At 32.3% G+C, this 11,555-nt stretch overlaps 1 protein-coding gene across 1 annotated transcript; it reads left to right on the top strand.

Moving 5' to 3' along the window:
* The first annotated feature begins 377 nt into the window (after positions 1–377).
* Positions 378–7,496, top strand: LOC110109156. The gene is made up of 3 exons (XM_020840094.2): positions 378–705; positions 1,702–3,003; positions 6,918–7,496. The coding sequence occupies exons 1-3, from the start codon at positions 523–525 to the stop codon at positions 7,143–7,145; spliced, it is 1,713 nt and encodes a 570-aa protein (XP_020695753.1). The 5' UTR covers positions 378–522; the 3' UTR covers positions 7,146–7,496.
* The last annotated feature ends 4,059 nt before the right edge of the window (positions 7,497–11,555 follow it).

The raw sequence follows: 11,555 nt of genomic DNA, 5'->3' as shown, positions 1-11,555 counted from the left end.
ATTTTTTAATTTTAGTATATAAATTTAATATAAATAATATTCAATTTCAAGATCTTAATACCATTTTACAATTTTACCAACTAAATTATCAAACTCACAATAGCATAAAAATTCCAAAAAAAAATAAAAAACACAAATTCAAATTTGATTATCATTAATTATCAAATCAATAAAAAATTATTATTTTTAATTTATATTTCCTTATTTTCTATTAAAAAGGGATTTTTGCAATTATATGATAATAATAATTTTTTTAAAAAAGCTTCACTTTCACACTCGCCACCGAGTCGGGTCGCTGCCGAGTCGTCGTCATCGCTGATTCAGCCCCGCCTAGTTTCCGTGTCCTTCAAGAACTTTGAGGGCTATAAATAAAGGGATCTAAAGTCGAGTCCCGAGTTTTGAAGCCATCGTCGAGCTTGTCGATTACCAAATTTGCTACCCTGGTCTCATTCATCTCGTTAAAGAGCACAGATTTCGATCTCTGAGAGCGAAAGAAAGAGAGGGTGTTAGTGTTTGTGTGAGATGGATTTCGAGCTAAGGGCTGCCCGGGATAAGTTGGAGAGAGAGCAAAGAGAGAGGAAAGAGAGGGCCAAGGCAAGGGCGGAGAGAGAGAGGAAGGCTAAAGAAGAGGCCGCTAGCCGCCGGGAGGCCGTTGAGGCCGCCCACCGTGCAAGAAGGATCGAAGTTGAGAATGCTCGTCTCAAGGTTCGCAACTTCCTCCTCTCCTTTCTATATTTAGTTCGAAACTTCTTTCTCTTCAAACTGTTGTGTTTGGGCGTGGTTTATAATTATTTGCTGTGATCTGTGGCTGTTTTTCGTTTCCCGGCTTTACATGTCTGTACGTGTGTCAAGCGGCAGTAGCTTTCTTAGGGTTCCGTGAGATGATTTTTTTGAGTGGTTTGATTTAATTGGGTGAGTTATCTGGATCAGTAGATATTTTCCAGTCCCGATAACTTTTCGTATCGGCTGTTGAAGTTTCTCTGGTCTTTTGATGCCTTATTCTGATATCGGTCTTGGGAGTTGATTTATAAACTACTTAAACAGAACGGCTTCCTCCCTGGCTATTATAGGGATCAATTCTTAAATGCCCAGAATTTAGATTGCTTTGTCATGATTGCCCAGAATTTAGATTCCTGATTAAATGGAAAGGCTTCCTCCCAGGTTATTATAGGGATCAATTCTTACCAAGCAATCAGCGTTCGCAATAGAAACATGTCTTTACACAACAAGATTTAATGCGAGAGGGACTAAAATTCATCCACCAAGCAATCATGATTGCTTGGTGGATGAATTTGATTGCTTGGTGGATGAATTTTAGTCCTTCTCAAATTAAATCTTTTTGTGTAATGAAATGTTTCTATTGCAAATGCTGTTTTCATACACTATGTTTTCTAGCATTTCTATTTGATTTTGATTACTTACAAGAAATATTGTAAATCCCCCTAATGTTAATCTTGACTCCAGTGTTTCAATGATCTTGACTGTTTGGAAAAAAAACCCTCTTTTTTGAACCTCGACGCACTTGAAATTTCTAAGTTATTGTGGGTTTCCTGGCAAGATGTTTGGTAACTGGGTTGGGTTTTAATGTATTTTTCTTTAGTAATAACAAAGATGTTTTTTCCATCTTTAGAAGTATCCAAGCGACCTTCTCTCTACCATAATTATTCGGCTGACCTCTTTCTATTTATCTATTTGGCACAGGAAGAACAACAATTGGCGGAAGCCCTAGTTATCGGTAATGGAATTGTGTTTTCACGAACACTTGAAGCTCTTCAGTATATTGGTTATGGAGATAAGATAAAGTTACCGCCATCATGTTTTACTGAGTTATCTGATAAAGGAGCTTTGGATAAGGGACCCATGTATTTTAAACTTTCAAGAATTGATAGGCAGGCTTCTGTAGAACCTAATCTTTCTAAGGAACAAGAGCCTGGAACAACACATTCTGGTGTTTTGGAATTCACTGCAATGGAAGGATCTGTGGAGCTACCTCCACATGTTTGGAAAAATTTATTCTCTGATGAAATTCCGGAGGTGCCTATAATTGAAGTGTGCTACGTAAGCTTGCCTAAAGGATCTTATGCTAAACTAAAACCAGAAAGTATGGGTTTTTCTGATATTCCAAATCATAAGGCTGTGCTTGAAACTACTCTTCGGAAGCATGCGACACTTTCTCAGGGAGAGGTTATTATTGTTAATCAAGGGGAATTGAACTATAAGCTAAGAGTTCTTGAGCTAAAACCTGCATCAAGTGTTTCTGTCCTAGAAACGGATATTGAAGTTGACATTGAGGGACCTGATTCTATGTTGGATGAGGTTGAGCATCAACCTGTGCTTCTGCCACTTGCATTTGGAAAGGCTGAATCTGGAAGAGTCAAGGAAGGAAAGTTTACTTATTATAAATTCTCCTTAGATGAAAATATCCACGAGAAAGTTGCATCTGGATGCATGAATATTGAGGTCAAACTCGAAGTTGATGCATCTGATGGGGATATTGATATATATGTTTCTCGCCATCCTTTGGTATTTCCTACCCAACACCGTCATGAGTGGTCATCTAATGAAATGGGTTCAAAGACTTTGATACTAAGTTCAAAGGATGCACACATGGTGGCAGATACTTATAGCATTGGTGTCTTTGGCTTCAAGGGATGGGCAAGATATAAGATATCTGTGTCTCTTAAAGAAAACAACATCCCAAGAGTGAGCCGGACTGCCAGTGCTTCGTCTCAAGTAGATGTTGACTCAGTAAAATGTAGAAATTGCAGGCACCACATTTCTAGTCGCACCATTTTACTTCATGAGGCATACTGCATCAGGCACAATGTTATTTGTCAGCATGATGGCTGTGGTGTTGTTCTGAGGAAAGAAGAGGCTGCAGACCATGTGCATTGTGTAAAATGTAGAAAAGCTTTCCAAATTGGGGAGATGGAAAAGCATATGAAGGTATTTCATGCGCCAACCGACTGCGCATGTGGGGTGATTCTAGAGAAGGAAGAAATGGTAAGAAACTATAATACTTTCTTGTTTCTCTGTTCAAACCTTGCTGCACTGTTAGTGACTGAGAGGCCATAGGAATGTGCATGCACTTAGCTTTTTGGAATAAGAATTTCTTTCGAATGCCATTTTATATCTTGAGTAATACCAGTAGGACTGTGCAATCACTAAGTTCCCATACCTTAATTTTCATGATAAGCTTTTTGCAATAAGAATGAGATTTTCAAGCCATATATTAAGTTTACTTGTATTTTTTAAATTAATAAATTGATGTAAGCATTTTATTTTATTTTTACTGATGTCTTCTTAAATTATCATGTGAAATGACAAAATTATTTCAATACTAAATTACATAAAAATAAATAATATTAAGGCTTACATGCATTATGGATATATAAAATAATAGAGGATTTAGAACATATCACTAAAAACTCACTCATTTATATATTTAACATCGAAACTTCATTATTTACAAAATATAACACCTAAACACTTAAACTTTCATTAATGAACAAATCCCTCGAGGCCCCAATGATGAAGGAAGGGCAACAAGATCTCGTCCGTTTGGGAACCACCGCAAGGAACAAGGAAGTTGCAACTGAATCTTGCTCGGATGCTTTTGGGTGTGGAAGGCACGACTCTGTGGCACTCGCTAAGTGTTAAAGGACACTCAAAAGAAAATATATAATAAGATAACTGCCTGCCAACTTGCAACAAAGTCCTCCCTCTGCCTCTACTCATGCCTTGCCTTTTTTTATACTTCTTCCAGTTTTTTTCTAGCATTTGTGTACACTCAAGGGAAGATATAAATTAAGCAATGTGGGCATTGATATTGACCAGATCAAGGTTCTTCAGTTCTTTTCAAAGTTTGGAGAGATACAGGAAGGGCTTTTATGACTAGAAAAATCATTAGAAAAACTTTAAGGGATTTGAACAAGAAAGTTGTGATAGGACGAGGAAGCTGTGTCAAGATGAGGAAGTGAAGATGGAACCAATGGCTGTGATGAAATGGTAAAGGAGATGATAAGGAGTTTGTTATTTTTGATGTTATTTAAAATTTTGGGTGTTGTGTGAGCAAATAATGAAATATATTTGTTAAATAAGTAACATGGTGATTTTTAGTGCTAGATATAAAAATCCCCCCAAAAGGATTTTTATATTGGCATTATTTTATGAAAAAATTTCAAATAGTATATTTGAATATATATGTATGTAAAATCCCACTTGAAGTGTAGCTTCAACTATCATTAACTAAAACTATTGGATACATATTAAATATCATTAACTAACATTTGGTGGACTTCTCATTTCATATTAATTTAATCATTTGACAAGCATATGAACAAAATAAAGATTATCATTCAACTGAGAAAAGTACTTAAGTCTAGCATCACTTATGTATTTCATTAATTAAACTATTAAATGCACATGTACTATCATTTACTAATTATATTATTTCAACTCATTTGACAGATTTCACAAAATGTAATCGCAATTATTTTCTCATGCAATCAAATCTATATGTTGAGAAAACTTTGATTTATGTTATATGTTCAAATGATCTTAGAAATTTTGGCAATTGATGAGAATATAAAAATTTTTCTTATTCATTCAGAGTATTTGAAAAATGGAGTAGAGAATACAATTTTTTTTAATTAATACCAAGTATTTGCAAGAAGACAACATAAAATAACGAAATCAAAATAGGGTGGAGCCATAAATTTTTATTAGTGGGGGCACAAATTGATGATCTTCAAAATACTCTTAATTTTTTTTTGATGATTTCTTTTGATTTTCTATTTAATAGTTCATAGTAAAATAATATTTTAATCTTCTAAGAATATCAATATTTATTTTTAATAAATAATTAAATTTTATATTCTATATTCTATTAGTTGTATTATACAAAAATATATGATTATCTTATTTCACATTAAATAATAAAAGATATATTTTCAAAAATAAATTATTGTGGATTTTGGGCCTTTATTGCTTGCATGTTGTGGGCTTTTATCGGCTAGTGAGGGCCCATGCCTCCTGGGTTCCCACTGTAGATCCACTCCTTAAAATATGACAAAGTTCCTACAATTATACAAATAGAAACCTTTTTATATACGATCTGATTGAGATTCCTAATATGCTTTTCACACCCAATCTAGTTATTGATTTCCTTGGCCAAGATTGATGACTATGATTTTCTATCTTGGCGTGAATTCATAGGATTTTTTTTTTCTTGCATGAATATTTGAGATCTTGATTTTCTTCATCACAAAAATTTGTGGATTCCAACACTCCCCTATAAGCTAGAGAGTAGATGTCATCTATTCTCTGTAGGTGATGATCTAATGAAACATTCTCAACTTACTCCTTTAGTTAAAGCGTCTGTCACTTCCTTAAGACATAAGATTTGTAGAGTAACCCTTATTTAAGTTTTTTTTTTTAATTAAGCGTTTATTAATCTTAATGTGTTTTGTATGATCATGTTGAACTAGATTATTGTTGATTTATTATCAGAATACAACTATGTAAGTCATCCCCACTTGATTTTTAGCTCATTTAAGATACTTTTAGCTATAATAATTCATAATTTTCTTTGGCCATAGCCCTTAAATCTTATTTAACACTAGATTTAGCCACCACATTTTATTTTTTTTCACTTTATATTACTAAATTTCTTGCAAGAAGTGTGCAAGAACTTGATATTGATCTTTTGTTCACTAACGATTCCGCATATTATGCATCTATCTAGGCTTCTAGTGCGAGTTTGCTAGTCCTTTTGAATGAAACTCGTTTACCTTGATTAACTTTTAGGTAGTGCAGCTCATGATAGACAATTGTAGTTTAGGCTCCCTCATGTCATGCTTGAACTTGTTATATTGAGTATGCAATGTCTGGACTAGTATGAGAAAGGTAGACAAGCTTTCCTACCATTCTCATAATTTAAGAGATCAGTTACATATTTTTGTAGGAAAATGAAGTTACCTTTCTTTTAGTATGAGTTTTTTATTCCAATAAAAACATTTTAGTCTTTCAAGTTCCTCTAGTTCAAACTCCTTGATTAAACACTATCTATCTCAGATTTTGTTTAACTTCATTATTTTTGATAGCAATGATATCAACATAATATGAATGTTTTCATTCTCTCTGTTACTGAATGCTTAATGAAGAGGGTATGATCTCTTTGATTTTGTTTGTATCATATTCCTATCATTATTTTATCAAATATTTTGAACCAAGCTTTAAGAGATTGCTTTAATCCATATAGGGCATTTTTCAGTTTAGATGCCCTATCGTCCATTCCCTTCCCAATAAATCCCAATTTAAATTCCTTCATTTAGATCCTCACGCAAGAGGGTATTCTTTGCATCATACTATTAAAGTTGCTAGCTGAAGTGGGTTACTTGAGATTACATAATTCCTTCCGTGGTTATTTTTTCCATAGGGCAAACTTCTCTTGATAGTCAATTACATTTGCCCGTCGTAACTTTTAGCAAACATTCTTTTCTTTATACCTCTCAATTGTGCCATCAGCTTTCTACTTCCAACTAAAACAGTCATTTTCATCCTATTATTTCTATTAGGCTTATTAATAACTCTTATGTGTTGTTTTTCTCTGAGCATAAATTTCCTTTCTAATAACATTTCTTTACTCCTATCTTTGATAACGCATGTTTGTGACAGAGGAGTTTAAAAATGGTGGGAAAATACTCCTTGCTGGTGTTCCGTTTGTAACCACGCAGTCTTTTGTTGCATCAATTTCTATTACACGACCCGTTAGTACCTTAGGATTTGAGATGCAAAGTGACAAATTGTTTTCCTTATGAATTCTCTTATAGCAGTTATACTTGGTTTGGTTATAAGTTTTTGATCATCTTATATTGTCTGTCATTTTTTCTCACTGTTGTTTCCTTTTATGGCAGGTCCAACACCAGTCTACAACCTGTCCATTGCGCCTGATTGCCTGTAGGTTCTGCGGCGACATGGTCGAAGCAGGGAGCATGCCAGTTGATGCTCGTGACCGGCTCCGAGGACTCTCAGAACATGAAAGCATCTGTGGTTCGAGAACTGCTCCTTGCGATTCATGTGGCCGTGCCGTCATGCTCAAGGAGATGGACATTCATGTTATTGCTGTGCACCAGAAAAGCTGAACAAAATATAATTCCAGGTTTCTCCATCCCTCTTTTGAATCCTTATTATAAATGCAAACCCTTGCATGAAAACTTCTAAAATATGATTGGTGGAATTCAAAAGCTGCAGAGGAAGAAAATATTTAGGATGTTAAGTTGTTGGATTTGAATTATTTTCATCTGTTTGTAGCTTTGTTTATGTTTGGTTCATTATATGGGATTATTGGCATCTGAAAGCTGGGGTATTTTCAACTTTTATTTATAAGAATGGCGAATGTCATTAGATTTGTTAATGAAGATATAAGAGTTATGAATTTTCTTATAAATTTTGTAACCTTTGTCATAGTAAAAATTGCAATGATGATATCAGGACGTACCGACATAGTCATTAATTTTTTGAATTATATAATTACCATATTAAATGTTATTAACTAAATTTAATGTATATGATGAAACATATAAAATCAATTGATGTTATCATGATAACTTGACCATGCTACTTTTATTGCTTAGGGTGCATTTGGAGCAACTACAACTCTTTGTAAGAATAGCTTTATGATGAACCAATTTAATCGTCCGACTATTAGAAAACATCCCAATTTAGTCCTAATGTTAAAAGTAATAGCTAAAATTTATATGAATAGTTAAATGTGAGGGTATTTTGAATATTATAATGTATGTAATATTATATTATTTTTGTATTTATTATATTAAAATAATTCAAAAATCATAAGGGAAGTTAAGTAACTAAATAACAAGAGTGATAATTAATATAAATGTTTAATTTTATTATTAATTTTGTATTTATTTTAATATGATAAATGATAAAATATATAAAAATAATAATATAATTTCACATACACTTCAACACACAAAATGATTTCACATTTAACTATTAGAGTTAACTTTAATTATTACTTAAGATTAAATTGAGGTATTTTCAAATAGTATGGGGATTAAATTAAGATATTATGAAAGTCTGAGGTTAAATTGAACATTTACTTATGGTTGAGCGACTATTGTAGACTTTTCAATGCTATTGTAGGTATCATTAAGTTTTTTTTTTTTAATATAATTGGACAACTTTTTCATTGTTACTATATTTTAGCAAATTTGTTTATAAAAAAATGCTTCTCATCATATGATTTTTTAAAAGCAACAAAAAAAAATTATAGTCAAATAAAATTGTGACAGCTATCTAAAAGTATAATCGTGAAAAAATTGTTCCAAACATACACATGCTATGTCAAATTTCCCATTCAGTTTTTAATTTGCTAATTTCAAAGAAGAGTAACTGAATCTTTCTGCCATTCTTTAAAATCTGCTGTTTGATGCTAAGAACTGGTTTGCAGAAGTTTTTCGGTTCATTTTCTTCATTGGAAGATTTACATTCCAAACATTAGAAAGTGTTGTTTGATATTTTTATTTGTGAAAAATCTCTTTTTGAAATATCTGGATAGGTCATCACTATTGAGAAATATGCATTTCTATGTCAGCTTTATATCACAAAAAAATGTTGATCTGAGCAATAATTACATGCTAATTTCTGCTGTAATTAATGAATTTTTAACACTTGATTTGAAGTAAAGTTGTTGCCTTCATATTTCATTAGTAGTTTAGGTTTCGTTTAAGATAGTTTTCTTACTGCTTTCTAAAGCAGAAGTAAGCAAAATATCCCAAACAAAACCTTTTATTTGGGATGATTTTCTTATTGCTTCTAAAAACAGCTTAATTTTTGGACTAGAAAGATGCTTTAAAAAATAGTAAGAAAGCTGTCCCAAACGAAGCCTTAGACTTCGTTTGAGACGGCTTTCTTTCTGCTTCTTAGAAAAACTTTTTAATACAAGTTAAAAATTTTTGTACTATAAAGCTGCTTTAAGAAACAGAAAGAAAGGCTTTGTTTGAGACGACTTTTTTATTGTTTCTTAAAGCAGCTTTCTAGTATAAAAATTTTAATATTTAAACTAGAAAGCTATTTTAAGAAGAAATAAAAAAGATATCCCAAATGAAATCTTAGTCTATGATGATTATTTAAAAAGTTAAGGTATTAAAATGAGATTTTTAAATGGTTAGGATTAGTTTGGCCATTTATAAAGAATTAGGGGTTCATTTTGATTTTATTATTAGAGTATTTTTCTCATTTTGAAGGGCTCTTATTTTGCAATAATCCTAAAAAATATTGATTATATGAGCTTAGTCATTATTCATATTCTTATTGATATATATATATATATATATATATATAAAATATTTTATTCTCTCTATTTTTTTTTTTAATTCTACAATAATAAAAAATAACATAATTAACACAGAATATTTATTAACAGTAAGATATAAATTGATAAAGGAGTCATAGTAGTGTTTGATACTGTTAGGTTGATTTGATTGATAGACACTTCTAAGTAAGCACTTTTTTTTTCTATCTAGTTGGAGAAATTATTATATGCGGAGTCCAGACGGGAGAATTGGTCAGATTTGCTTAGTATTTGCCTAGTGTTTGTAAAATACTCAATAAATATTCAACAAATATTCAATTGTGACTATTTGTTGAGTATACTCATGAATTTTGTAAATATTTGTTGAGTATTTATTGAGTATTTACTAATTTGTTGAGTATTTACAAATATTCAACAAATTCGGACGATTCTACCGCCTGGACTCCGCACATAATATATGTTGACTCTACGTAAGGCGATAAGTTAGATAGGCATTAAGTACATATGCAAAAAGTATGATGAACTTTCTAGCAATATTGAGAAATGGCTACAATATTCCCTTGTTGTTTAAAAGAGTAATTAAAGTAAGTTATTTGATATATATATATAAGTTAATACATTATAAAAAAATTGGCTTAATTAAATGCCAAGTTAGATGCACATATTAATTGCAAATTTATAAATTTATTTCATGAACATCCAAACTCTAATATCAACAAAATTATGGACAAATAGTTTAGTTTGATAAGACGAACACATGCATCAAAAGTGATAAGATCTGAGACAAAATAAGCTCAGATTAAGAGGTTAAAACATTGTTAGAAATTTTGAAATATTATTTGAAAGATCAAATGACTTTTAAAATTGGCATGTTTACAATCAAATTGAGCGTATTGATGTGATAAATTCAACAAGCTCGATGTCACTCAATTCTGACAACATTAAAGTATTTAGATGCTGAACGAAAGTTTTATGATTAAGAGAATCAATGCAGGTTGTCCAAATGACTATTTTTTTTATTTTCTCCATATTTATGTGGCATATTACTCTCAAAATTTTATAAATAAACTTCTATTTTCTACATAAAAAGGAGCATTGGCTAGAGATTCAAAAGAGCTCGAAGGCTTGAAGAATCTGAAAACTCCAATTGAGCATCACTGTATCCAGCGTTCACCGGTTGATTGATGTCGTTGGACCTTTGCTTTTTTATTCAAATAAGATCATTTTGATTTTTTTTTTTTCAATTTTATCTAAACAGAAAATCCCAATTATAGGAGGGGAGGCAAACGACTAGGAAAGTTGGATTAGATATGGTGAAGATGGAGGGAATAAACCTTATTAGCCATAGCAGATGTTATCCATGGTGGAGATTATGAACATTGATGTAGGTGTTCATGGCAAGTTTTGAGCTTGTTGGAGATGACTAAAATTAAGGTATGTCGATAATGGCATTCTTCAACCTTAGTGGTGATTACAAGCATCAATGTTGGCATTGATAGTGGTTGGTGGCCTTCTTTGTGACACCGATTGTTACATGTTTTGATGTTGTTGTCGATAGATAGTATCATTGGGTGATAGTGTTAGTGTTGATGATAGACATAAACTTTGTTGGCAATAATGGACATCAATGTTAATGTTATCTTATTAGTGATTGTTGATTCATGGTGGTAAAGTAGGATAAATTGTGCATCTTAGTGTTGTACGAGTATCTAGCTCACAAAGAAAAATAGTAAAAACACAATAAAGTTTTTACATGAAAAATCCTGAAGGGAAAAATCACGAGAATACGCTCAATTGAAATGATTCCACTAGTATTTGAATATATTACAAATAATTGGTTAGTCCTTAAGACTGAGGACGATCAAATTACAACAGTCAATCGACAGGTTGAAATCTTGCTACGAACAGTGATCTGATAGAAATTCGACAATATCGTTGTTGGATTAAGTTGGTGGCCAGGATGAAGTTCGATGATACTTATAGTTGGTGGTTGGGAAAAAGTCTGGAGATAGTCTGACGATAGTCTGTGGCCGGGCAAAAGTTTGGTGACAGTCAGTGCCCGGGTGGTGGTCGAGGAGGAGGAATCTAATGGCAAGAGAACTCGAAATTTTCTCTCTTCCTTCTCTTTCTTGCTTGGGTCCCTTTCAATGAAGAATAAGGGGCATATTTATAATTTTTTGGGAGTGACATGATCAGTAAATAGGGAGAAGATCAA

This window comes from Dendrobium catenatum, unplaced genomic scaffold (genome assembly GCF_001605985.2).
Source record: "Dendrobium catenatum unplaced genomic scaffold, ASM160598v2 fragScaff_scaffold_1220, whole genome shotgun sequence".
Classification (NCBI taxonomy): Eukaryota; Viridiplantae; Streptophyta; class Magnoliopsida; order Asparagales; family Orchidaceae; genus Dendrobium; species Dendrobium catenatum.
Note: the sequence above shows the minus strand (reverse complement) of the source record. Positions and strands in the feature narration are given on the sequence as shown.

Bases quoted from the DNA above. Each gene is read 5' to 3' on its own strand.
- LOC110109156 (XM_020840094.2), top strand. From the start codon at position 523: ATGGATTTCGAGCTAAGGGCTGCCCGGGATAAGTTGGAGAGAGAGCAA. The intron at 706-1,701 runs GTTCGCAACTTC...TATTTGGCACAG, and splicing joins TTGAGAATGCTCGTCTCAAG to GAAGAACAACAATTGGCGGA. The intron at 3,004-6,917 runs GTAAGAAACTAT...CTTTTATGGCAG, and splicing joins TTCTAGAGAAGGAAGAAATG to GTCCAACACCAGTCTACAAC.